General features: G+C 40.3%; 1 protein-coding gene across 2 annotated transcripts; it reads right to left on the bottom strand.

The window, feature by feature from the left end:
* Positions 1 to 1,708: 1,708 nt before the first annotated feature.
* On the bottom strand, positions 1,709 to 25,690 carry LOC128697419 (ATPase inhibitor mai-2, mitochondrial). Of its 2 annotated transcripts, none has more exons than XM_053789049.2 (3): positions 25,534 to 25,690; positions 10,951 to 11,089; positions 1,709 to 7,011 (listed from the first exon to the last, which is right to left on the bottom strand). In XM_053789049.2, exons 1-3 carry the CDS (start codon positions 25,581 to 25,583, stop codon positions 6,838 to 6,840), a joined length of 363 nt encoding a protein of 120 aa, XP_053645024.1. In that variant the 5' UTR covers positions 25,584 to 25,690; the 3' UTR covers positions 1,709 to 6,837. The 2 variants fall into 2 exon arrangements, with proteins under 2 accessions (XP_053645024.1, XP_069950266.1); XM_070094165.1 differs by lacking the exon at positions 25,534 to 25,690 and adding an exon at positions 24,514 to 24,664.
* Positions 25,691 to 25,998: the final 308 nt, after the last annotated feature.

The raw sequence follows: 25,998 nt of genomic DNA on the forward strand, positions 1-25,998 counted from the left end.
GTATTTTTGTTTAATAAATTGTAATAATGTTGGTAGAATTACCGACAATATGTAAAGTAAAAGGACACAAGTGCAACTAATGTGACATTTTATTGTGGCAACGTTTCGCTCTCCAGGAGCTGGAGAGCGAAACGTTGCCACAATAAAATGTCACATTAGTTGCACTTGTGTCCTTTTACTTTACATATTGTTTAATAAATGTATGAAAGAGGGGAAGGTACCTAGGGATTGGCAGAGATCATGTATAGTCCCTTTGTATAAAGGGAAGGGGGCAAAAGAGATTGGTTAGGGTGTGTAAAAGAGAGGGAGACTACTTCCCAGTAAAAGTAGGTCTTAGACAGAGATGTGTAATGTCACCATGGTTGTTTAATATATTTATAGATGGGGTTGTAAAAGAAGTAAATGCAGGGTGTTTTGGAGAGGGGTGGGATTAAATTATGAGGAATCAAATACAAAATGGGAATTGACACAGTTGGTTTTTGCTGATGATACTGTGCTTATGGGAGATTCTAAAGAAAAATTGCAAAGGTTAGTGGATGAGTTTGGGAGTGTGTGTAAAGGTAGAAAGTTGAAAGTGAACATAGAAAAGAGTAAGGTGATGAGGGTATCAAATGATTTAGATAAAGAAAAATTGGATATCAAATTGGGGAGGAGGAGTATGGAAGAAGTGAATGTTTTCAGATACTTGGGAGTTGACGTGTCGGCGGATGGATTTATGAAGGATGAGGTTAATCATATAATTGATGAGGAAAAAAGGGTGAGTGGTGCATTGAGGTATATGTGGAGACAAAAAAAATTATCTATGGAGGCAAAGAAGGGAATGTATGAAAGTATAGTAGTACCAACACTCTTATATGGGTGTGAAGCTTGGGTTGTGAATGCAGCAGCAAGGAGGCAGTTGGAGGCAGTGGAGATGTCCTGTCTAAGGGCAATGTGTGGTGTAAATATTATGCAGAAAATTCGGTGTGGAAATTAGGAGGTGTGGAGTAATAAAAGTATTAGTCAGAGGGCTGAAGAGGGGTTGTTGAGGTGGTTTGGTCATTTAGAGAGAATGGATCAAAGTAGAATGACATGGAGAGCGTATAAATCTGTAGGGGAAGGAAGGCGGGGTAGGGGTTGTCCTCAAAAAGGTTGGAAGGAAGGGGTAAAGGAGGTTTTGTGGTTTTGCAGGCGTGCACGAGCATGTTCGATAGGAGTGAATGGAGACAAATGGTATTTGAGACCTGACGATCTGTTGGAGTGTGAGCAGGGTAATATTTAGTGAAGGGATTCAGGGAAACCGGTTATTTTTTTATAGCCGAACTTGAGTCCTGGAAATGGGAAGTACAATGCCTGCACTCTAAAGGAGGGGTTCGGGATATTAGCAGTTTGGAGGATATGTTGTGTATCTTTATATTATATGCTTCTGAACTGTTGTGTTCTCAGCACCTTTGCAAAAACAGTGATTATGTGTGAGTGAGGTGAAAGTGTTGAATGAGGATGAAAGTATTTTCTTTTTGAGGATTTTCTTTCTTTTTGGGTCACCCTGCCTCAGTGGGAGATGGCCGACTTGTTAAAAAAAAAAATAATAATAATAATAATAGTAATAAAACTAGAAAAAATGACCAGTAGGTAAATAATATGATTATTATATTTAAATAAGGCTAAACTGGGTGAGACCAATTTTTAAGTCACCAGACAACAAAAATTTCAGGACAAGAAAAATTACTCTTGTACAGTGTATGTATTCCTAACAACACATAGCAAAGCTATACATATTTGACACATTTCACATTCTACATTAAAATGCAATTTCATGTAACAAATGAATGCAGTGTATTAATGTATAACATAATATACATACCTGTACCAGTGACATTCAGTGAAGTACTGTTATATTCATACCTGTACCAGTGACATTCAGTGAAGTACTGATATACTCATACCTGTACCAGTGACATTCAGTGAAGTACTGATATACTCATACCTGTACCAGTGACATTCAGTGAAGTATTTTTTTAATTTCATCCTACTATATAATGCATAACCAAACTACACATCAAACCAAAGATCTGTTTGGAGATATTTCAGTCTCACTCTGCCACTTGCAGAAATTTGCAGGCCTTGCCACTAGGGATCATATAATCATTGGAAGGATTACCACCATAGACTAACAAGAGAGTAGAAACACCCCAACTGAGGGTAGTGCAATTTTATACAGTCACAGAAATGAGGAAAATAATCTCAATCACTTGTGTTGGTTTTAGATCCTAACTAGAGCCTCCAACAAGTCCAAAAAGAACAAAAAACCAGCAGTATGTCTATTGATCCATGCTAGCCTTTTTCATTGATGCATTTATCCAGCCCACCCTTAGAGGTGGTAAAGAATTTTTTTCACCATAAAATACAACTACTCTTAAGAATGAGTGGACTCCAAAAGACTACATGCAAGAAATAATACAGGCTCCAGCACACCCTTCCTCTCCCACAACAATTGGAAATGATTTTCCAATCAGCAGCAAGTTAACAGCAAAGTTTAAGGAAGTTTATTTGTAAACCCTAATAAGGAACTTAAGCTGCAGAAAGTTGGCAACTAATAGTTTCACATAATGATGCTCTTGTCTCAATAAATACTTAGGATGGAGTATACAGATATCAAAATTAAAACTTCATCAATAAAGGTTCAGTTTTAGTTTTAATTTCAATGGAGTCTTGCAACTCAAATAACTGTTTTACAGTTGATGGTTGATGTCCTGCTGGATATGTAAATTGGATTAGTAATACCAGGAGGTTAAAGAACAGCAAGTTTAACAGTATACTACCCATAACACTGCTGATCATTCTAACAGGAGTCTGCCAGCTGATTCTTTTCCAATTTCTGATGATGGGACCCCTCAAGGAAGGTTCCTTGATGTTGGTGAGGGGCTCTTGATTTAGGGAATTGGATCTGTGCTCCAGTTCCCCAAATTAAGCCTGAATGCCTTCCACATCCCCCCCCCCCAGGCGCTGTATAATCCTCCGGGTTTAGCGCTTCCCCTTGATTGTAATAATAATAATAATCTGATGATGGGAGAACAGAAACAGCAATTGAAATACATTCAGTGATCCTGATCCCCCTTCATCATTTCTCCAACTTTCACTCCTACTGTTAATTCTGTTGATACAGTACCACCTCATTAGTCAACATGAGCCAAGTCACTAATTCCAGGATGACGAGCACTCTCCTTTCACTCTGCAGTCCTTGAATCTGATTATACCCCAACCTGTCAAGAATGACTAGCTCCAACCCAACTCCTATTGAGGACAGAATAGTGGGTCCAGTAGTACATTAATAGCATCTACAACAGTAACACCAAAACATGCAATACAAACTGGTGATGGGATAGTGCTACAACAAAACTCAAGAGTTGCAGACACCCATGCTTGTGAACAGGGTGCCTGGAATCAATTAATTTTTTGCAAACTCTGATTTTAAGATATGAACATTGCAAACATTTCAACAGAGAATATTTTCAATAAATAATTTTTTTTTTGTTTTTCATTAAATGTTTTGTGTTTGCTCATTTTTTGGATGTATGATGGGCTCAAATTTGTTTAGTAGAGTTTGTAAAGAACTGTAAATTAAACAATTACACTAGCCTGAAAACCACTTGGGCAGTTGATGTGCTGCAGCTCAGCTTATACCAAATGGAAAATAGGACAGATAGAAAGGGAAGAAGAGAGAAGAAAGGGAAGAGGATGGGAGGGGCTCATCAGAGTATTGTTAAAAAATAAACATCTCTGATTATAACTTGGGTGTGTGTAGGATAATAAATTCCAGGGACCAAAGACTCAAATTACTATTTTCAGAAGCACATCTTGTTTGTAAGTGGGTGTTCTTAATACTGTATCATTATTATTATTATCAAATTAAGTGCTAAACCCATAAGAGCCACAAAACACTGCAGGGAGAGACGTGTGGAGGTTAAGAATGAGTGAGAGGTAAGGGTGTGTAAAGTTAGTACTGTAGTCATTAGCAAAAACATAGCCCTGTATTGATAATGAGAGATTTCATCACTTCTCCCTCTGGCCTTCCCTACTTTACAAGCTAGTATATGACAGCTTTATTATCTGCCTCATACAACTCCTGAAATCCTGTGGGTGATAACATAAAACTGCAGAAGCACATAATGGGTCCAGGAACTGGATCCCAATATCCTGTTAGCTAAGCAATTTAGTAGTACTGTTATAAGCTGTTCATAAGAGTAATGGATTCAATCACAAAATTAGTGGTTGTAAATAAGACTACTATAATAGTATAATGCTTTATGAAAGCACCATCCACCAAGTACTCGCACAACAACTATATACTACTGTCAGAAACCTCTTAAGCTTAAGCCAAAATTGTCAAGAATCTTGTCTGGCCAGATCATCAAGAAATACTCAGACAAGGAAACTAAATCAAGAACCCTGTGTTCTCAACCAACACTTTCAACCTCATCACTATGCTACAGAACTAAGCCTTATCCAATGAGTATATAATGGAAACTAGGCTTTGCATACAGAAAAACTGTATGCCTATAAGCTTAAATTCTTTTAGCCTGCCCTTCCCCACAACCAGAAAGTTTATGGCAGAACTTAGGCAATCACAAAGAATCTTGTTAATGGTCTCATTTGCCACACCCTGCTCTCAATGGGAATGGAGGGATATACTGTAGGATCAATAGAAACAAGAGATACAAAACTGGAAGGGTCTTGTACTCTCACCTACATCAAGTGAGATGGTCAGTGCTTAAATAATAAACTTCTTAGGTATGAAGACAATATACAGAACAAGATACTACTGGAACAACATTTCACTCAGCATATTTCATTTTCTTACCCATACTTGTTGACATTATACTTGTACATCCAATAACCTCCTTCACACACAGTCTAAATTAAATTCAAAACACAAAATACACAAACTTGTTGGCTTCACGAACTGCAGAGTAGATGAATACATTGTATTATTTGCTGAATTTTAAATAAATTTTATACTAAAATTAAGCCCATTTATCCTGAGAGAACACAACTACAAATGATATACAGCACTCCAACCAGTAGCAAAAAATCCACTACCTGAGTTGTACAGCTGAGCTGTGTAACCAAAGAGCTCCAAAACTCATGATTTACATTCCTAAATCATATTAACAAAATGCTATTTTGCCCTATTTTTATTCCAGTTTCCAGCAAAACACTTTGAGAGGGTGATCCTGAACTGTCTCCTTCATAAAGACAAAACCCTTCTGTACTTTCCCAGTCACACAGCTTTATGCACTATTTTGTCAATACCCTCTTGCCCTTGCATACACCTTCCCACACCTACACCAACTCCTTGATTTTTGAGGCTGCCCTTCACATTGACAACCAACATATCATCCTAGGTAAGTTTACCAGAATAGATGGCTTCTCTGCTGGGAAGGTTAACTGTCCAACAATTCATATGTGCTGTATCTGAAACATTTGGTGGCCCGGTGGCCTGGTGGCTAAAGCTCCCGCTTCACACACGGAGGGCCCGGGTTCGATTCCCGGCGGGTGGAAACATTTCGACACGTTTCCTTACACCTGTTGTCCTGTTCACCTAGCAGCAAATAGGTACCTGGGTGTTAGTCGACTGGTGTGGGTCGCATCCTGGGGGACAAGATTAAGGACCCCAATGGAAATAAGTCAGACAGTCCTCGATGACGCACTGACTTTCTTGGGTTATCCTGGGTGGCTAACCCTCTGGGGTTAAAAATCCGAACGAAATCTTATCTTATCTTATCTTGGAACTAGGCACCCTACAACAAGCTATCCTCGGTCCTACTTTTTTAATGTTTTACTAAAAGTTATGTTTTTACTCATTATCAGGTTTGCCCAGGAGGTTCTAGATTATCCTCCATACTGTATTAAACTCAAATAGGATTAGTCAAGTATACATACATAAGCCACACATGATTGCATATTACAGTGACTATGTGGCCTATGTATGGAAACTTTTGACTTACCATGAAGTTATTTTCACCTTTGAAGGTAATATGTAGTTGGTTTTAGGACAAATATTGAGTGATGAAGTATTGTAGGTAGGTAGTCTGGTAGAAGAGGGCACAGTAGGTACAGTACTGCAGTATATACAGTAAGTACTATCAGACTATATATTTAAGATAAGATTCTGTTCAGATTTTTAACCCCGGAGGGTTAGCCACCCAGATAACCCAAGAAAATAAGTGTGTCATCAAGGACAGTCTGTCTTATTTCTATTGGGCTCATTAAATCTTGTCCCTCGGATGCAAACCACACCAGATGACTAAGACCCAGGTACCTACTTGCTTGCTAGGTGAACAGGACAGCAGGTATAGGAAAACATGCCTAATGTTTCTACCCTAGCTGGGGATTGAACCACAGACACTCAGTGTGTGAGGCTGAACATGTACAAAATTATTTACTTTCAAAACTTGTTTTATATTCTCTCATGGAATGGGAAAAGAATTTTTCCTTTGTAAACCATGCGTGTGATAAGAGGCAGCTAAAATGCTGGGAGCAAGGGGCTAGTAACCCCTTTTCCTGTATGAATTACTAAATTTGAAAAGAAAAACTTTAATTTTTCTTTTCAGGTCACCCTGCCTCAGTGGGATACAGTTGGTGTGTTAAAAAAAATGTATGATTACCTTGTTGTATGTACACACACACTTTTGGAAAAAATGGATGGGAGAAGGGAAGGGCAACCTACATGTATGCATATTTTGCAAACTTTAAAACACATCAGCAAAATACACATTAAAGTTTGAAATCAAAATTATGATTTCTGTATACACTAAAGATATTGGATTCAAAGTTATATCCTGTGTTACAACCTTATTAATTATCTTTGAACATTTTGTCTCGTGCTTCAATATTCCTGATGTTCATTTTCAGGTCATCAAGTATCCGATAATGCCGTTTTATGGCATCTTTGTGGGCATCAACTTGTTCATTATGGAACTGCACCTCCTCTTCTAGTCCAGCTCTCATCTTTTCTAGCTGCTGGTGTTCCTAGAACAACAAAATGGATATAAGAAAAAGTAATGAGCAGTATGGAAAATATGGAGAACTGTATTGCCAGCACAAAATGAAAAATAATTTGTAGACAGAGTGATGTTGAAGTAATAATAATAATAATAATAATTGTGGCATTTATGGATTTGGAAAAGGCGTATGACAGGGTGGATAAGGGGGCAATGTGGCAGATGTTGCAAGTGTATGGTGTAGGAGGTAGGTTACTGAAAGCAGTGAAGAGTTTTTACGAGGATAGTGAGGCTCAAGTTAGAGTATGTAGGAAAGAGGGAAATTATTTCCCAGTAAAAGTAGGCCTTAGACAAGGATGTGTGATGTCACCGTGGTTGTTTAATATATTTATAGATGGGGTTGTAAGAGAAGTAAATGCGAGGGTCTTGGCAAGAGGCGTGGAGTTAAAAGATAAAGAATCACACACAAAGTGGGAGTTGTCACAGTTGCTCTTTGCTGATGACACTGTGCTCTTGGGAGATTCTGAAGAGAAGTTGCAGAGATTGGTGGATGAATTTGGTAGGGTGTGCAAAAGAAGAAAATTAAAGGTGAATACAGGAAAGAGTAAGGTTATGAGGATAACAAAAAAATTAGGTGATGAAAGACTGAATATCAGATTGGAGGGAGAGAGTATGGAGGAGGTGAATGTATTCAGATATTTGGGAGTGGACGTGTCAGCGGATGGGTCTATGAAAGATGAGGTGAATCATAGAATTGATGAGGGGAAAAGAGTGAGTGGTGCACTTAGGAGTCTGTGGAGACAAAGAACTTTGTCCTTGGAGACAAAGAGGGGAATGTATGAGAGTATAGTTTTACCAACGCTCTTATATGGGTGTGAAGCATGGGTGATGAATGTTGCAGCGAGAAGAAGGCTGGAGGCAGTGGAGATGTCATGTCTGAGGGCAATGTGTGGTGTGAATATAATGCAGAGAATTCGTAGTTTGGAAGTTAGGAGGAGGTGCGGGATTACCAAATCTGTTGTCCAGAGGGCTGAGGAAGGGTTGTTGAGGTGGTTCGGACATGTAGAGAGAATGGAGCGAAACAGAATGACTTCAAGAGTGTATCAGTCTGTAGTGGAAGGAAGGCGGTGTAGGGGTCGGCCTAGGAAAGGTTGGAGAGAGGGGGTAAAGGAGGTTTTGTGTGCGAGGGGCTTGGACTTCCAGCAGGCATGTGTGAGCGTGTTTGATAGGAGTGAATGGAGACAAATGGTTTTTAATACTTGACGTGCTGTTGGAGTGTGAGCAAAGTAACATTTATGAAGGGGTTCAGGGAAACCGGCAGGCCGGACTTGAGTCCTGGAGATGGGAAGTACAGTGCCTGCACTCTGAAGGAGGGGTGTTAATGTTGCAGTTTAAAAACTGTAGTGTAAAGCACCCTTCTGGCAAGACAGTGATGGAGTGAATGATGGTGAAAGTTTTTCTTTTTCGGGCCACCCTGCCTTGGTGGGAATCGGCCAGTGTGATAATAAAAAAAATAATAAAATAATAATAATACCTAGGTAGTAGGTTGGTAAACAGCAACCGCCCAGGGAGGTACTACCGTCCTGCCAAGTGAGTGTAAAACGGAAACCTGTAATTGTTTTACATGATGGTAGGATTGCTGGTGTCCTTTTTTCTGTCCCATGAACATGCAAGATTTCAGGTACGTCTTGCTACTTCTACTTACACTTAGGTCACACTACACATACATGTACAAGCGTATACAGTGGACCCCCGGTTAACGATATTTTTTCATTCCAGAAGTATGTTCAGGTCCCAGTACTGACCGAATTTGTTCCCATGAGGAATATTGTGAAGTAGGTTAGTCCATTTCAGACCCCCCAAACATACACGTACAAACGCACTTACATAAATACACTTACATAATTGGTCGCATTGGGAGGTGATCGTTAAGCGGGGGTCCACTGTATATACATACCCCTCTGGGTTTTCTTCTATTTTCTTTCTAGTTCTTGTTCTTGTTTATTTCCTCTTATCTCCATGGGGAGGTGGAACAGAATTCTTCCTCTGTAAGCCATGCGTGTTGTAAGAGGCGACTAAAATGCCGGGAGCAAGAGGCTAGTAACCCCTTCTCCTGTATATATTACTAAATTTGAAAGGAGAAACTTTGGGTTTTCCTTTTGGGCCACCCCGCCTCGGTGGGATACGGCCGGTGTGTTGAAAGAAAGAAATAATAATAATAATAATAATAATAATAATAATAATAATAATAATAATAATAATAATAATAATTAATTATAATAATAATTTTTTTAACTCAATGGCTATCTCCAACCAAGGCAGGGTAACCCAAAGAAAAAACATTAACCAACTGCTATCTTTCAAAAGTGTGCTGACATCACAACTGGATTCCCCATCTAACTGCAAAATCCTCACCCCTCCTCAAGAGGACAGGCACTGCCCTTCCCACCTCCAGGACTCATGTCCGTTTAACTGGTTTCCTTGAAACTTTTTATAAAAGTAGTCCTGCTTACATTTGAACAGAATGTCCACTAAAAAACTACTTGTCTCCAATCATTATTTAACATGCTCACACAAACCTGCTGGATGCTCAGGCCCATAAAACTGAAAGCCTCTTTTTCCCCCTCCCTAAAACTATGCCTTTTCTACCTTCCACCCCAGTCCTCATCATCAATCTATCCCTGTCCATCCTCTCTACATGCCCACACCACCTCAACAACCCTTCCTTCGGTCTGCAAATTATACCCTTGGTCATCCCACATTGCCTTTTAATCTTTATGCTCCAAATTCTCTGCATGACATTCACACCAACAGTGCTCTCAAACATGGCATCTCCTCTGCCTACTGCATCCTTTTCACTACAGCACTCAAAACCTATACCTCACACCCATATACAAGTGTTGGTACAATACCAGTAACTGATTTCATTAATACTATGAATGATTTACTACTAATACCAGCTATAACTAAACCAACAAGACTGAGATGAGTGCAATCATAATTTACCATATATATGGACAAATATACTAGCTCCCCTCAGATCAGAAATAATCACGAACAACACTACTGACTACTACCCCACCTTCCTCCTAACAAACATTTCTAAGCAACCAATGGAATATAGCAAGATCTTTTTTCGACCCCATGATGAGGCATCAATGAGTAACTTCACCGTAGAGCTAAACTGAGCTGACTGACTTACAGAATTTTCCAATGCCGAAGGTATTGATGAATGGATAGACATATTTCTAAATAAAATGCATAGACTGTACAACAAACATTGTCCCATAAAAACCAAACAGATCGCTAATAAACAACTAGGTGCCCATGGCTTACTAAAAGCATTCTAAGAGCCACTGATAAGAAACATAAATATGAAAAACAATATAGACAGGGCTTAATAACTAAAGAACATAGTAAACACTATACATCAGTCCTCATCAAACTAATGAGGAAATCCAAGCAACTGCACCATTCTAATAGATTCACTGAAACAAGAGGAGATATAAAAAACCTGAAGATACTTCCTCAGATCCTGGGCACCCAAAAGCTGAACAAATCTAGAGATACTGTCATAACTAAACATAACGAATTATAACTCCAGCCTATTGAAACAGTCTCGCCAGTAAAATTCGAAGCACCAATACCCAAATGAGTGATTTCTTGGAAATTTCTCAACATCCCTCTTAATTGTGCCTGTTATATATTCTGTGCCTTTATATATTCTGTGCTGAGCATAACGTTGGCTTTGTAAAAAATAGTGCTTCTGGTATGTTATGTATTCCCGCATTAACACACTGGTCTAATTTTTTTTAAAAGTAATTAAATTGAGTATGGAACTCTTTACTACTAAAAATGCCTTATTTATTGCTTGCCACAGCTACTGCTTATATTAAATAAATAAATGTGAAGATTTTTATCAGTGTACAGTATATACTGTACACTGCAAATACTGTAGGTCTCTCACCAATTTACGGAAGAATTGTTCTTCAAGGGCCACCTCCCTCTTGCCAAAGGCACCCCCAGCATCTCTGATTGTGCCTCCAGTGCCACCACCTGCCCCAACACCTGAGCCAGCATCACCTGTGCTCATACTACGAACACACCTGAAAGGGCACATTTTTGACATAACTTTAACTACAGTAATTGATACTGTATATGTATATGGCTGGTGTTAGTAAAATATACATGCACAAACCATACATTATTTATGTAGATAAGCATACATTATTTATGTAGCATACATTATTTATGTAGCATACATTATTTATGTACATAGATAAAGTTTATTTTTTAAGCAAATATTAAAGTAATGGTATATTAAAATACCTGTCCCTTATGCATTTGATTCTGTTATTGTATAGGAAATATGGGAACAACACTCGTTTGGCTACATACAGCAAAGAAAAGTTTGTATAGCCTTAACAATAGATTGGACAAATTTTGAGCTGGGTTGGGTTCTCTGCATTTACATATACAGTGGTCCCTCAATAATCGTCCGGCCTGAAAGTTGTCCATTTCGGAAATAGTCCTGTTATTTTGTCTAAACATTGGCTCGCAAATGGTCCGTTAACTCGCTAATCGTCTTTCATGCTGGACGCGTACTCACGCTCTGAGCCGCCTCGGCCTCCCCTCCCAGCCAGTGTGCCATTGTTTACCAGTGAGTGACGGTCCCCTCACGTGTTCATGCAAAATATTTCATAATATGTATTCCATTGATTTTAGTGCTTGCAAGTGCTAAATAAGCTACCATGGCTCCAAAGAAAGCTCCTAGTGCCAAGCCTTTGGTAAAGAAGGTGAGAAATACGATTGAATTTAAGAAAAACATCATTGAACAATATGAAAGTGGCGTATGTGTGGGCGAACTGGCCAGGATGTATAACAAATCCCGTACAACCATATCTTCCATCATAGCTAAGAAAAAGGAAATCAGGGAAGCTGTTGTTACAAAGGGGGTAAATATGCTGACAAAAATGAGATCACCAGTACTTGAAGATGTTGAGAAATTATTATTGATGTGGATAAACGAGAAACAATTAGCTTATTTGTGAAAAGGCTAGGCAGTTGCATGACGATTTGGTAAAGAAATTGCCTGCAACTAGTGGTGATGTGAGTGAATTTAAGGCCAGCAAAGGCTGGTTTGAGAGATTTAAGAACCGTACTGGCATACACAGTGTGATAAGGCATGGTGAGGCTGCCAGTTCTGACAAAAAAGCGGCTGAAAAATATGTGCAGGAATTCAAGGAGTACATAGAGGCTGAAGGACTGAAACCTGAACAAGTGTTCAATTGTGACAAAACAGGCCTCTTTTGGAAGAAAATGCCAAAGAGGACCTACATTACTCAGGAAGAAAAGGCACTGCCAGGACACAAGCCTATGAAAGACAGGCTGACGCTCATGTTCTGTGCTAATGCTATTGGAGATTTCAAAGTGAAGCCATTACTAGTGTACCATTCTGAAAATCCCAGTGTTCAAGAAAAACAATGTTATGAAGAGTAAATTGTGTGTGTTTTGGAGATCTAATAATAAAGCATGGGTCACAAGGGACATTTTCGTCGAGTGGTTCAATGAAGTGTTTGGCCCTAGTGTGAAGAATTACCTCCTGGAAAAGAAATTGGATCTCAAGTGCCTCCTAGTAATGGACAATGTTCCTGCTCATCCTCCAAACTTGGATGACCTAATTCTGAAGGAGTTTGGGTTCATCACAGTAAAGTTCTTGCCTCCGAATTCCACTCCTCTCCTCCAGCCCATGGACCAGCAAGTCATTTCAAACTTTAAAAAACTCTACACCAAAGCAATGTTTGAAAGGTGCTTTAATGTGATCTCAGACACTCACTTGACCTTAAGAGATTTTTGGAAAGAATATTCTCCATTGCATAAGCCTTATAGGTAAGACTTGGGAGGGAGTGACTACCAGGACTTTGAACTCTGCTTGGAGAAAATTGTGGCCAGATTGTGTCCACAAGAGGGATTTTGAAGGGTTTGAGGCAGCTCCTGATGAGCCTATGTCAGTTGTGAACTCTATTGTGGCAATAGGGAGTTCCATGGGGTTGGATGTGGAAGAGTTGGTGGAGGACCACAATGAAGAGCTAACCACTGAGGAGCTGCAAGAGCTTCAGCAGGAAGAGCAACAGATCGCAGCTCAGAATCTTGCTGCAGAGGAGGAGGAAGAGAGATGGAAGAAGGTGCCTTCTTCAGAAATTAAGGATATTTTTGAAATGTGGGGTAGGATGGAAAGATTTATGGAGAAACATCACCCTGAGAAGGATGTTGCAAGCCATATCGGCAACTTGTACAGTGAGAGAGTCTTGGCCCATTTTAGGGAAGTTTTAAAGAGACGCCAGAAACAGAGCTCTCTGGACAGTTTTTTTGCGAGACACGACTCCAGTGACTCTCAAGCTGGTCCTAGTGGCATTAAGAAACAGAGAAGAGAATCCCAGAAAAGCACTTGGTACATGAGGTGTTGATGGAAGGGGATTCCCCTTCCAAACAGTAAATAATCCAATGTCTCTCCTCCTCCAGTCTTCCATACACTAAGAAGAATCACCAATAAAGGTAAGTGTTATTCTGTTAATGTTTCATTCATCATGTTCCATTGTATTGTTTATGTACTACATCTATATTTCATGTAAAAAATTTTTTTGTTTTAATACTTCTTGGTGTCAGGAACGGATTAATTGTATTTACATCATTTCTTATTGGGAAAATTGATTCGAAAATCGTCTATTTCAATAATAGTCCCACTTCCAGGAACGGATTATAGACGATAATTGAGGGACCACTGTAAGTACATATAAGGGCTTCTTCTCAACTAGTTTACCAGCTCCAGAGGAGTCTCTAATAGACTCCTAAACATCTGCATTATTTCTGTATTATTAAATACTGGTTACTAAAATACATATGTGTGTGTGTACTCACCTAACTGTGGTTGAGGGAATTGAGTCTCAGCTCCTGACCCAGCCTCTCTGCGGTCGTTACTAATTAAAGTTTCTTCTGGCTGTGTGAGCCTTATCATACTTTTTCTGTCTCTACCACTTCACTATCTAGGTCATTCCACTTCCTGACCACTCTAAGGCTAAAAAAGTATTTCCTAACATCCTTGTGAATCATCTGTGCTATTAGCTTCCAGCTGTGACCTTGTGTACCTTAGACCAGCTTCTCAAACACTCTCCTTGTCCACTCTTGTAAAGTCCTCTCAATATTTTGTATGTTGTAATCATGTCACCTCTAGTCCTTGTCCTCTAGGCTCATCAGGTTTAGCTTATTTATCCTCTCCTCACAAGTTATATCCTTGGGCACTGGGACTAGTTTTGTTGCAAACCTCTGCACTTTTTCCAGTTTCTTTACATGCTTAACCTGAGGGGCCAGCTATATAAAATGTATATGGTCATGTATGCCTCCTTGTTATTATTATAATCATAAGTAAATGCTAAACCCACAAGGGTCAGACAGCACTACATGCCTCTCCAGGTATCACCAGGTAAACATGATAATGTTTACCTGGTGATACCTGGAGAGGGTTTTGGGGTCAACGCCCCCACGGCCCGGTCTGAGACCAGACCTCATGGTGGATCAGAGTCATATCAACCAGGCTGTTACTGCTGGTCGCACGCAAGCTGACATACGAACCACAGCCCGGTTGGTGAGGTACTGACTTTAGGTGCGTGTCCAGTGCCTTCTTGAAGACAGCCAGGGGTCTATTTGTAATTCCCCTTATGTATGCTGGGAGGCAGTTGAACAGTCTTGGGCTGCAGACACTTATTGTGCTGTCTCTCAGTGTACTTGTGGTACCCCTGCTTTTCATTGGGGGAATGTTGCATCTCCTGCCGAGTCTTTTGCTTTCATATGGAGTGATTTTCGTGTGCCGGTTTGGTACCAATCCCTCAGGACCTTCCAAGTGTATATTATCATGTATCTCTCTTGCCTGCGTTCGAGGGAATACAGATCAAGGACCTTCAACCGTTCCCAGTAGTTTAGGTGCCTTATCGCACTTATGTGTGCCATGAAAGTTCTTTGTACACTCTCCAGGTCTGCAATGTCGCCAGCTTTGAAGGTGGCTGTTAGTGTACAGTAGTATTCCAGCCTAGAGAGCACAAGTGATTTGAAGAGAATCATCATGGGCTTGGCATCCCTAGTTTTGAAGGTTCTCATTATCCATCCTATCATTTTCCTAGCGGATGAGGTAGATACGTTGTTGTGGTCTTTGAAGGGGAGATCCTCTGACATTATCACTCCCAGGTCCTTCCAATTACTTTTCCGCTATATTGTATGGTTATTATTATTATTATCAAAAAGGAGCGCGAAGCCACAAGGGCTATACAGCGCAAATTGTATGGTTAGAATTTGTGGTATACCCTGACATTTTTTATTTCTTCAAGTTTTCCATATCTGAGTAGTTGAAATTTCTCCTCGTTGAACTTCATATTATTTTGAGTGGCTCATTCAAAGATTTGGTTGATGTCCACTTGGAGTCTCGCAGCTTCTTGGATGAAGGTTACTGCCATGATGATCCGGGTGTCATTTCTGTGTAAGAAATGAGGATGAGGAATAGAATGGGAGGGAGTACTGTGCCTTGTGGACCAGAGCTTTTTACCCTGGCTGCCTGGGACTTTAATCTGTTCACTATTACTCTTTGTGTTCTATTTTTCAGAAAGTTGTAGATCCATCTACCAACTTTTCCCGTTATTCCTTTATCCCACATTTTGTGTGCTATTACACCGTGGTCACACTTGTCGAAAGCTTTTGCAAAGTCTGTGCATACTACATCTGTATTTTGTTTATCCTCTACAGCATCCAGGACCTTGTTATAGTGGTCCAGTAGCTGGGACAGGCGGGAGCGACCTGCTCTAAACCCGTGTTGCCCTGGGTTGTGTAACTGATGGGTATCTAGGTGGTTGGCTATCTTGCTTCTTAGAACCCTCTCAAAATTTTTTATATGGGATGTTAGTGCTATCAGTCTGTAGTTCTTTGCAATTGCTTTACTGCCACCTTTGTGGAGTGGGGCTATGTCTTGTTTTTAGTGTGTGTGGGATGACCCCTGTGTCCATGCTCCCTCTCCATAAAATGCTAAGGCACGTGATAGAGACTTCTTGCAATTCTTGATGAACATGGAGTTCCAGGAGTCTGGGCATGGAGCAGAGTGCATGGGCATGTCCTCACATCTGCTGCATCATTTATCCAGTTGATGTGTTCCTCAGGCAAGCTGCTTAGTTATGATCATCCGGAAATCCTACTCTTTCAGAGAGAGTTGCAGCCTTTGTTCCCTGAGCCTGTACACTGTTCCCGGACATCTTTGTTCTCAGTTTTCCTAACTTTGCATTTGCTAGGGTTACATTCTATTAGCCACATTTGCTAGGGTTACATTCTATTAGCCACTTGTCAGACCAATCCTGCTACCTGTCCATATCCATTTGTAGTCTTTCCTGCTCTACTATTTGTGTTATTAGTTTCACATCATCTGCGAAGAGGGACACCTGACTCGATTTTCCTGCCATGTCGTTTACATACACAAGAAACAGTACTGGTCCAAGTATTGGCTCTCGTAGTCACCTGCTTGTGGTTGCAGGGGTCGATTCACAGTTCCTGGCCCCGTCTCTTCGTGATGGTGGGAATCACTACGAAAATTAAAGCAATATAATCCGTAATTTGTGGGAGTTCTGGGGCTTGTCTTCCACACAGCTCAGTTTTACACCAAGCTTACACTTGAGGATATCTTATGAATGAAATACCTTAATAAAAACTGAATAACTGAAGCCTGAAGGGTTGGTAATATTTTATTTGTAGAGGAAATATGAAAATCTGCTGGTCTTTTCGACAGAGTGCAATGACGGACTCTGACGCTTGGTTTTTACTTAGGTTTCGTACACAAGTTTATAAATTTTATACGATGGTCCTATGTAGTACGTTATGTTGAAATTAAGATAATCCAATATAGTCAAACCATGTAGCCTACCTCCAATACTAATCCACCCAGTAAAATAAAAGCAAGACTCACATCATAAGATGTGACGGTATATTATCCACGCAAACAACAGGTCACCACAAGGGTTGCTCACTTAATAATAATAATAATATCTTTATTTACTACAAGTACATGTACAAGGTATACAGGCCTAGTTGACATCAATGATATACTACTATATAGAAAGCCCCTTGTTATGCAGAGCATTTCTGGCAAATTAGGTCAGTTTTGTCCCAGGATGCGACCCACACCAGTCGACTAACACCCAGATACCCATTTTACTGATGGGTGAACATTACTATATTCATGGGGAAGTGCTAAACTCATGAGGGTCACACAGAAACAGGAGGTTAACATGCTTGACCTAAGAAATAAGCGGGGTAACTCCTATTTTTTAGATCAAGCAAGCGCCTTTCACTAGTATCAAGGCAACCCCCTATGAAGGCTTAAAACCTCGCAACGCTACTGCAAGAGTAGATTTGCATATTTTATCTTATATACGATTAGATAAATAATAAATTTTCTCCCTTGTTCTTTGCTGTCTAATGTTTTTTTGTGAAGACAGATATATCGTCATAAAAATGTCATTTCTCCTGTGGAAATACAATGATAGAGGGTAATTTTTATTACGACGTTTTACCCAGGCTGGGCTTTTATCAAGTATACAAGAAATATAGGTTAAGTTATTTAAGATTCGTTAGGAAACAGGCCGACGCGGGTCTTAGTCATATGACGACACACCATTGGAGGATTTGGTCATCTAACCGAGGCTTTTCGCTGGCTTTCCGATCCACCCCTTTAATAATTAAATTATACATATGAACAGGAAATAAAAAAATTAAGCCGTTTTATAAGGTATCGAGTATCTTGAGGTTAGGCTCGGAGAAAAGACAAGTCAAAAGTAAGGTCAAACACTGATGAACAGCGAGGAGTATGAATTGCAGATAATGTGGGTAATGGTTTAGCTAAATATACACAATTCTGTTCGATGGTGTTAGTGAGTTAGATCGTGGGTACGCGTTCTCGTGGCGTAACTTTCTGGCAGGTGAAGAATGCTCAAGGAATATTCCCCTAACTAGAGAGAGATGCTCCCTCTACAGGAGAGAACAAAGAATCACTGAGCTGATTATCTAAAATTCAGAAGGAAACACTGACCAGGGAAGTAGAGAATATTGATCTCAAATTAAAAGTCATACAGAATCCAGGAGACAGGACGAGCTAAAAGTAATTAGTGAAATCGAAAGAAATTCAAAATATTTCTTTTCATATACCAAAAACAAGGCAAAACCACATTCCGTATCGGGCCCTTGCTCAGACAAGATGGAACTTATACAGATAACAACAAAGAAATGAGTGAGATACTGGACTCATCACGATTCTTGTGTTTAGTGAGCCATTAATCAGTCTAAAGATCGACAATCCAAATGAGTTTTTCATGAATGAGCCTCAAAACCCTGTCAATGTATGCCAAACTGCTGACATAACCCTAACTTAACTGGACTTTGAGAAATTCATTGACAACATGCCTATATACAGCCCTAGGCTCAGACTCGCGGAAGTCCGTGTTCATCAAGAATTGCAAGAAACTTCTTCCATGTGCCTTAGGCATGCTATGGAGAGATAGCATAGACACGGGTGAAATTCCAGTCGCTAAAAGCAATGGATATAGCTCCACTCCATTAAGGTGGCAGCAAAGCAATAGGAAAGAACAACAGACCAATTGCTCTAACGTCCCACATAAAAATATCTGTAAGAGTTCTAAGAAGCAGTGGTCAGTGGTCAGTGGTTTTGAGTGGTCAGTGGTCAGTCGTCACGTGAGGTCACAGACCCTGAGCTGCTTTGGGGATTAGCGTGGACGGTTACAAAGCATGGCTTGCTTCTGCAGTGTTTTAAAAATTGAGGTTGGAGAGTTGAAGGAGGAGGTCTTGCTTCTCCAGGAGGAGATTAGGAGGCTGAAGGTCCACCTCAATGGGTCTGGGAGAGAGTGTGAGGTGGCTGGAGTTGTGGGGAATGAGGCTTCTAGCAGTGAGGTGCAGTCTGTCTCTCGCTGTGAGGAGGCTGTAGTTGGGGAGGTAGCAACGGCTACCAGCAGTGAGGTGCAGCCCAGCACCTGCTACAAGTGGCGAGTGGTTCACAGTAATGGGAGGCGCATCAGAGTAAGGAAAGTTAAGAGTGAAGATCTGAAGGTAGGAAATCGCTTCTCTGTTCTTCAGGATGAATGTACTTCAGTGGCCAGTGAAGGTAAGGGTACTACTGCCCCTGCTAATGGAGGTAAGCGCATTCTTGTGGTTGGTGACTCTCAGGTAAGATATATTGACCGTGCTTTTTGTAATAGGAATAAGAAGATGAGAGATAGAGTGTGCTTCCCTGGAGCTGGTGTTGGGGACATTGTCAACAGGCTGGATAATATCATGTCAGGTAATGGGAACAAGCCCATTATCTGTCTCAGTGCTGGTGGAAATGATATTGGGAAGGGTAGGAGAGAAGAGCTGCTAGATAAGTACAGGTCAGCTATAGATTTCATTAAGTCTAAGGGAGGGATCCCAATCATATGTAGCATCTTGCCTAGAAGGGGAGTAGGAAATGAATGGTTGTCTAGGGCAATTGGTGTAAATTGCTGGCTAGACAGATACTGCAAGGAACTTGCAATCCCATTCATTGACAACTGGAACAGCTTTTATGGCAAACATGATATGTATGCAAGGGATGGGGTACATCTCTCTGGGGCTGGGGTGGTAGCACTTGCAGACTCGATTGAGAAGGCCATTGGTGAAATGCCTATGATTTTAAACTGATGGAAGATAGAGGTATGGGTGTGTGTGGGAAACAAGCAGGTTGCAACACTAGGGTTGGAAACAGTAAATGTATAAAAGGCATTCAGCATGAAGTTATAAATAAAAACAATAGATCAGGTCAGCAAACAAAGGGGGACAGCAGAGGGCAGCAAGGGACTAGCTCCCTTAAGGTTTACTATACTAATAGCAGGAGTGTAAGAAATAAGATAGATGAGCTAAGATTAATTGCAAGTGCAGGAAACATAGATATTATTGCTATAACAGAGACCTGGCTCAATCTGAAAGATAGAGAGATGCCCTCTGAATGTCACATACAAGGCTATAAATTATTCCACACTGACAGGGTCAACAGGAAAGGTGGTGGAGTAGCGATGTATGTCAGAGACAATTTAAATTGTTGTGTTAGACAAGATATTAAATTAGAAGCGTCAGCCACTGAATCTGTTTGGTTACAGCTTCTCGAGGGCCGAGAAAAACTAATTTTGGGTGTGATTTACAGGGCCCCAAATCTTGATAGGGAGTGCAGTAAACTTCTATGGGACGAAATTCGTAAGGCATCTACATACGAAAATGTTGTGCTAATGGGAGATTTCAACTATAGACAGATTGACTGGAGCAATTTGACAGGAAATTTAGAGTCAGGTGACTTTCTTGATACGATCCAGGATTGTTTTTTAAAACAGTTTGTGACAGAGCCAACTAGGGGAAATAACCTCCTTGACTTGGTTCTTGCCAGTAGGGAAACACTAATTAATAATCTTGAGGTTAATGATGAGCTTGGGGAAAGTGATCACAAATCACTCAGTTTTAATATATCATGGAATTCCCCTAATAATGGCAATCAAGTCTCTGTCCCTGACTTCCGCTTGGCTGATTTCATAGGACTGAAAAATTACTTAGGTGGGCTGAACTGGAATGACCTGACTAAGGGTCAGGTAGGTGGTGATGGTTGCCGATATGACGCTTTCCAGGGCATAGTTCTAGCTGCTCAGTCAAATTATGTTCCAAATAGGGAAATCAGATCAAACAAAAATGATCCTAAATGGATGAACAATAGATTAAAATATCTAATTGGTCAAAAGAGAGGCATATATAGGCAAATCAAAAGAGGGGAGGGGCAATTAAGAAATCGATATATTCAGTTAAAGAGAGAAATAAAAAAAGGAATTAGAAAAGCAAAAAGAGATTATGAGGTTAAAGTTGCAAGAGATTCGAAGACTAACCCAAAAGGATTCTTTCAGGTATACAGAAGTAAGATCAGGGACAAGATAGGCCCACTCAAAAGTTCCTCGGGTCAGCTCACTGACAGTGATAAGGAAATGTGTAGAAGTTTTAACACATACTTCCTCTCAGTTTTTACACAGGAGGATACCAGCGATATTCCAGAAATGATAAATTATGTGGAACAGGACGATAATAAACTGTGCACGATTAGGGTCACAAGTGACATGGTCCTTAGGCAAATAGATAAATTAAAACCTAACAAATCCCCAGGCCCTGATGAACTGTATGCAAGGGTTCTAAAGGAATGTAAAGAGGAGCTTAGCAAACCTTTGGCTAATCTTTTCAACATATCACTACAAACTGGCATGGTGCCAGATAAGTGGAAAATGGCAAATGTGATACCTATTTTCAAAGCAGGTGACAGGTCCTTAGCTTCGAACTATAGACCAATAAGCCTAACCTCCATAGTGGGAAAATTTATGGAATCAATAATTGCCGAGGCAGTTCGTAGCCACCTTGAAAAGCATAAATTAATCAACGAATCTCAGCATGGTTTTACAAAGGGGCGTTCCTGCCTTACGAATTTATTAACTTTTTTCACTAAGGTATTTGAGGAGGTAGATCATGGTAATGAATATGATATTGTGTATATGGACTTCAGTAAGGCTTTTGACAGGGTCCCACATCAGAGACTATTGAGGAAAATTAAGGCACATGGAATAGGAGGAGAAATTTTTTCCTGGATAGAGGCATGGTTGACAAATAGGCAGCAGAGAGTTTGCATAAATGGGGAGAAATCAGAGTGGGGAAGCGTCACGAGCGGTGTTCCACAGGGGTCAGTGTTGGGCCCCCTGCTGTTCACAATATACATAAACGACATAGATGAGGGCATAAAGAGCGACATCAGCAAGTTTGCCGATGACACCAAAATAGGCCGTCGAATTCATTCTGACGAGGACATTAGAGCACTCCAGGAAGATTTGAATAGACTGATGCAGTGGTCGGAGAGGTGGCAGATGCAGTTTAATATAGACAAATGCAAAGTTCTAAATGTTGGACAGGACAATAACCATGCCACATATAAACTAAATAATGTAGATCTTAATATTACGGATTGCGAAAAAGATTTAGGAGTTCTGGTTAGCAGTAATCTGAAACCAAGACAACAGTGCATAAGTGTTCGCAATAAAGCTAATAGAATCCTTGGCTTCATATCAAGAAGCATAAATAATAGGAGTCCTCAGGTTGTTCTTCAACTCTATACATCCTTGGTTAGGCCTCATTTAGATTATGCTGCACAGTTTTGGTCACCGTATTACAGAATGGATATAAATGCTCTGGAAAATGTACAAAGGAGGATGACAAAGTTGATCCCATGTATCAGAAACCTTCCCTATGAGGATAGACTAAGGGCCCTGAATCTGCACTCTCTAGAAAGACGTAGAATTAGGGGGGATATGATTGAGGTGTATAAATGGAAGACAGGAATAAATAAAGGGGATGTAAATAGTGTGCTGAAAATATCTAGCCTAGACAGGACTCGCAGCAATGGTTTTAAGTTAGAAAAATTCAGATTCAGGAAGGATATAGGAAAGTACTGGTTTGGTAATAGAGTTGTGGATGAGTGGAACAAACTCCCAAGTACAGTCCTAGAGGCCAGAACGTTGTGTAGCTTTAAAAATAGGTTGGATAAATACATGAGTGGGTGTGGGTGGGTGTGAGTTGGACCTGATTAGCTTGTGCTACCAGGACGGTTGCCGTGTTCCTCCCTTAAGTCAAGGTGACCTGACCTGACTAGGTTGGGTGCATTGGCTTAAGCCGGTAGGAGACTTGGACCTGCCTCGCATGGGCCAGTAGGCCTTCTGCAGTGTTCCTTCGTTCTTATGTTCTTACTATGATATGGTCTTGGATGCACAGAAAGGCAAACAGAATGCAGGTGTAGTATACACAGATTTTGCAAATGCCTCTGACAAGTGCGATCATGGTGTAATAGCGTACAAAATGCGCGCTAAACGGAAAACTGGCCAAGTGGCCAGATGGATCTACAACTTTCTAACCAATCGAACACAAAGAGTAGTGGTAAACAAATCGAAGGCCGCCACAGTTTAAAGCTGTTCCACAAAGCACAGTACTTGCCTCCATCCTGTTCCTCATCCTCATATCAGACAGACAGAAAAATACACCATAGCTCCGTCTCCTCCTTAGCAGACGATACTATAATCTGCATGAGACTGTCATCCATTGAGAACACGGTAAATCTCCAAGCATACATAAACCAAGTTTTCCAGTGGGAAACAGAAAACAATATGATGTTCAATGAGGACAAATTTCAACCACTCTGTTATGGAAGACTGGAGAAAATAACGTGTCACTATCACATTGCGAGGAAAATGATATGGGTAACGAGAACCCTCAAAACAAGGGATGCCAAGCCAATGATGATCCTTTTTAAATCACTTTTCTCTCTTGGCTGGAATACTGCTGTACACTAACAGCTCCATTCAAGGCAGGTGAAATCGCAGATATAGAGAATGTACAGAGAACCTTTACTGCACATATAGCTTTTATCAAACACCTTATTACTGGGAACGCTTTGAGTCACTTGATCTGTACTCACAGGTGTGCAGGTGAAATATATCATAATCTATACCTGGAAAATCCTGGAGGGACTGGTCCCAAATCTGCACACATAAATCACTCCTTGCTAAAGTAAAGTCTGGGCATAGTGCAACATACCCCCAATGAAAAGTAGGGACGCCAATGGTATACTAAGGCAAAACAATAAATGTCCGGGGCCCAAGACTGTTCAAGAGCCTCCCATGAGGCATAAGGGGAATTACCAAAAGACCCCTGGCTACCTTCAAGAGGGAGCTTGACAGATGCCCAAAGTCAGTACCCAATCAGCTGGGATGTGGTTCGTACGTTCGACTGCGTGCGGCCAGCAGTAACAGCCTGGTTGGTTAAGCATTATCCACCGGGAAACCTGGTCGAGGACTGGACCGCGGGGGCGTTGACCCCGGAACACCCTCCAGGTAGGTAGATTCTCCTAAGTCTATGATGTGAGTATGAAGGTTACGATGGGCTATGCAGGCATTTTTTCCATCTTGTAGGCGTGTCTGAAGGTCTCGGCCACTCTTCCTGACAGAATTTGTCATCCGCCCACAGTCTGCTGTTACCCTTCTGTTTTCTCTGTAGGGATGACAAATCTATGTAGGAATACTCTTTGGGTGTGTTGTGTATGAAGAAGACTTTCTGTTTACAAGAGTAGATAATGAAGTGGGAATTTGATAGTAGCGAAAATATCCTTAATATATATTTATTCTTTTAAAAGATATTCACTATTACCAATTTTAAGTGTTCGGAGGAAGAATGACCTCGAAACCTGATAGGTTTTGAGGTCATGGTGGGAGAAGTAATGAACCAGCTTATCTTTATTGGTTGGGTTTCTGTTTTTTGTGATTCATACAATAAACATAATAAACTTCGTGGTGACACTAGCCCCGCCCCGTACTCTCACCAGGACCTTCACCTCACCAGCACTTGATCTCACCTTTAACCGGTCTTCCTGAGTCTGACCAGTATTTCCACGTCTCCGGTGATGTCTTGTTTGCCAATTTCTTCTATGAATGGTATACACCATGCTGAGAGATGATAATTCCCGATATTTATTTATTTCATGAGCGTACCGCTAAACCAGCAAGGATCTAAGAAAGAGTAGGCAACTCTTAATATCCTGCTCAAAAACCATTTACAGACGTCACAGCACCTCCTCTAATTAAAGGGTCCCAAGTAATATCAACTCCAGTATAGCTGGAACGAAAATTATGAAACTCCAGTAGCTGTTGAACATTTAATGGAATATGAAAGACACAAACTGCAATCACTTAAGGACATTTTTAATGGAAGTGTTTCAGTCTTAGGACCTTGTCACTCCAAACTTACATTTGGAGTGATCAGAGTACCAGAACCTAAAAGTTTGTACTGAACATGTTTTACAGTGATTGTATTTTGTCTTTTTTTTCACTAGTCGGTATCATATACCTTTATATTCATCTTAATGGAATACTTGACAATATTTTCACTGACCCATCTGAAGTCTCCCACGTCTGGCTGAGATTTCAGCATTATATGTGAAATTCATTGTGTGATGGAATGACAGGAAGAAAAAAAAACATAGCCACCTTTCCTACCCAATATGTAACTATCATATAAATTAGTAGTTAGTACACTACTGATGTAGCCAATTTTGCTAAAAAAAATAAATAAAACGCAGTCTCCTCTTACTAAACAGTAACCAGGTCGAGACCGTCTATTTGTTTTTTTCCATTGACAGTATTATGCATTACGCTGACTAATTTATTATACAATACATTGCGGCTAAAGCAAGAATCCATTTCAAATGGATGCCTTCATACTGTTAGAAGGGATTTTAATCCAAATAATCGGAACTTTCTTGAATTGAACCCGAGTACCTTCTATTCCCCATGCGATGTATGACCTCTGTTGGTTTAGCGCTTCCCTGCGAAAACAAATTAATACTAATTAAAACAAGAGTAGAGTAATGACTTACAGCACAAGTGGATAACGGAGACGAGAGGATAAAGTTGGTGTCAACGCCATGGTTGTGAGATAGACAGTCACGTAGTGTACACACTCTGGTTTATACACTCCGGTACGACAACTTATACACACTGTGCAGAAACACAGTTGCAGAACAAATTTTTATTTGCACAAATTTGTGCTTTATATAGAACTTTATTAAGTTATGACTTCATAAAGCTCTATACCGAGAGAAACATTATCCATGTAAAAGATGTTCTGTATCTTGTCTTGGTATTTATGGTTGTGTTGACTGCAGTGTTTGATGCTACTTGGTCACTACCCACCACCATCACCTACGTCAGCAGACTCATGGACCAACATCACTATACATGCATTATTCTTTTGTTTGATTCCGTGGAGGTCATATATCATACTGTATATGCATTCCAATAAAATCTATGGTCCCTCAAAGCAATTATACACTTATATTTAT

Source organism: Cherax quadricarinatus, chromosome 44 (assembly GCF_038502225.1).
Source record: "Cherax quadricarinatus isolate ZL_2023a chromosome 44, ASM3850222v1, whole genome shotgun sequence".
Lineage (NCBI taxonomy): Eukaryota > Metazoa > Arthropoda > Malacostraca > Decapoda > Parastacidae > Cherax > Cherax quadricarinatus.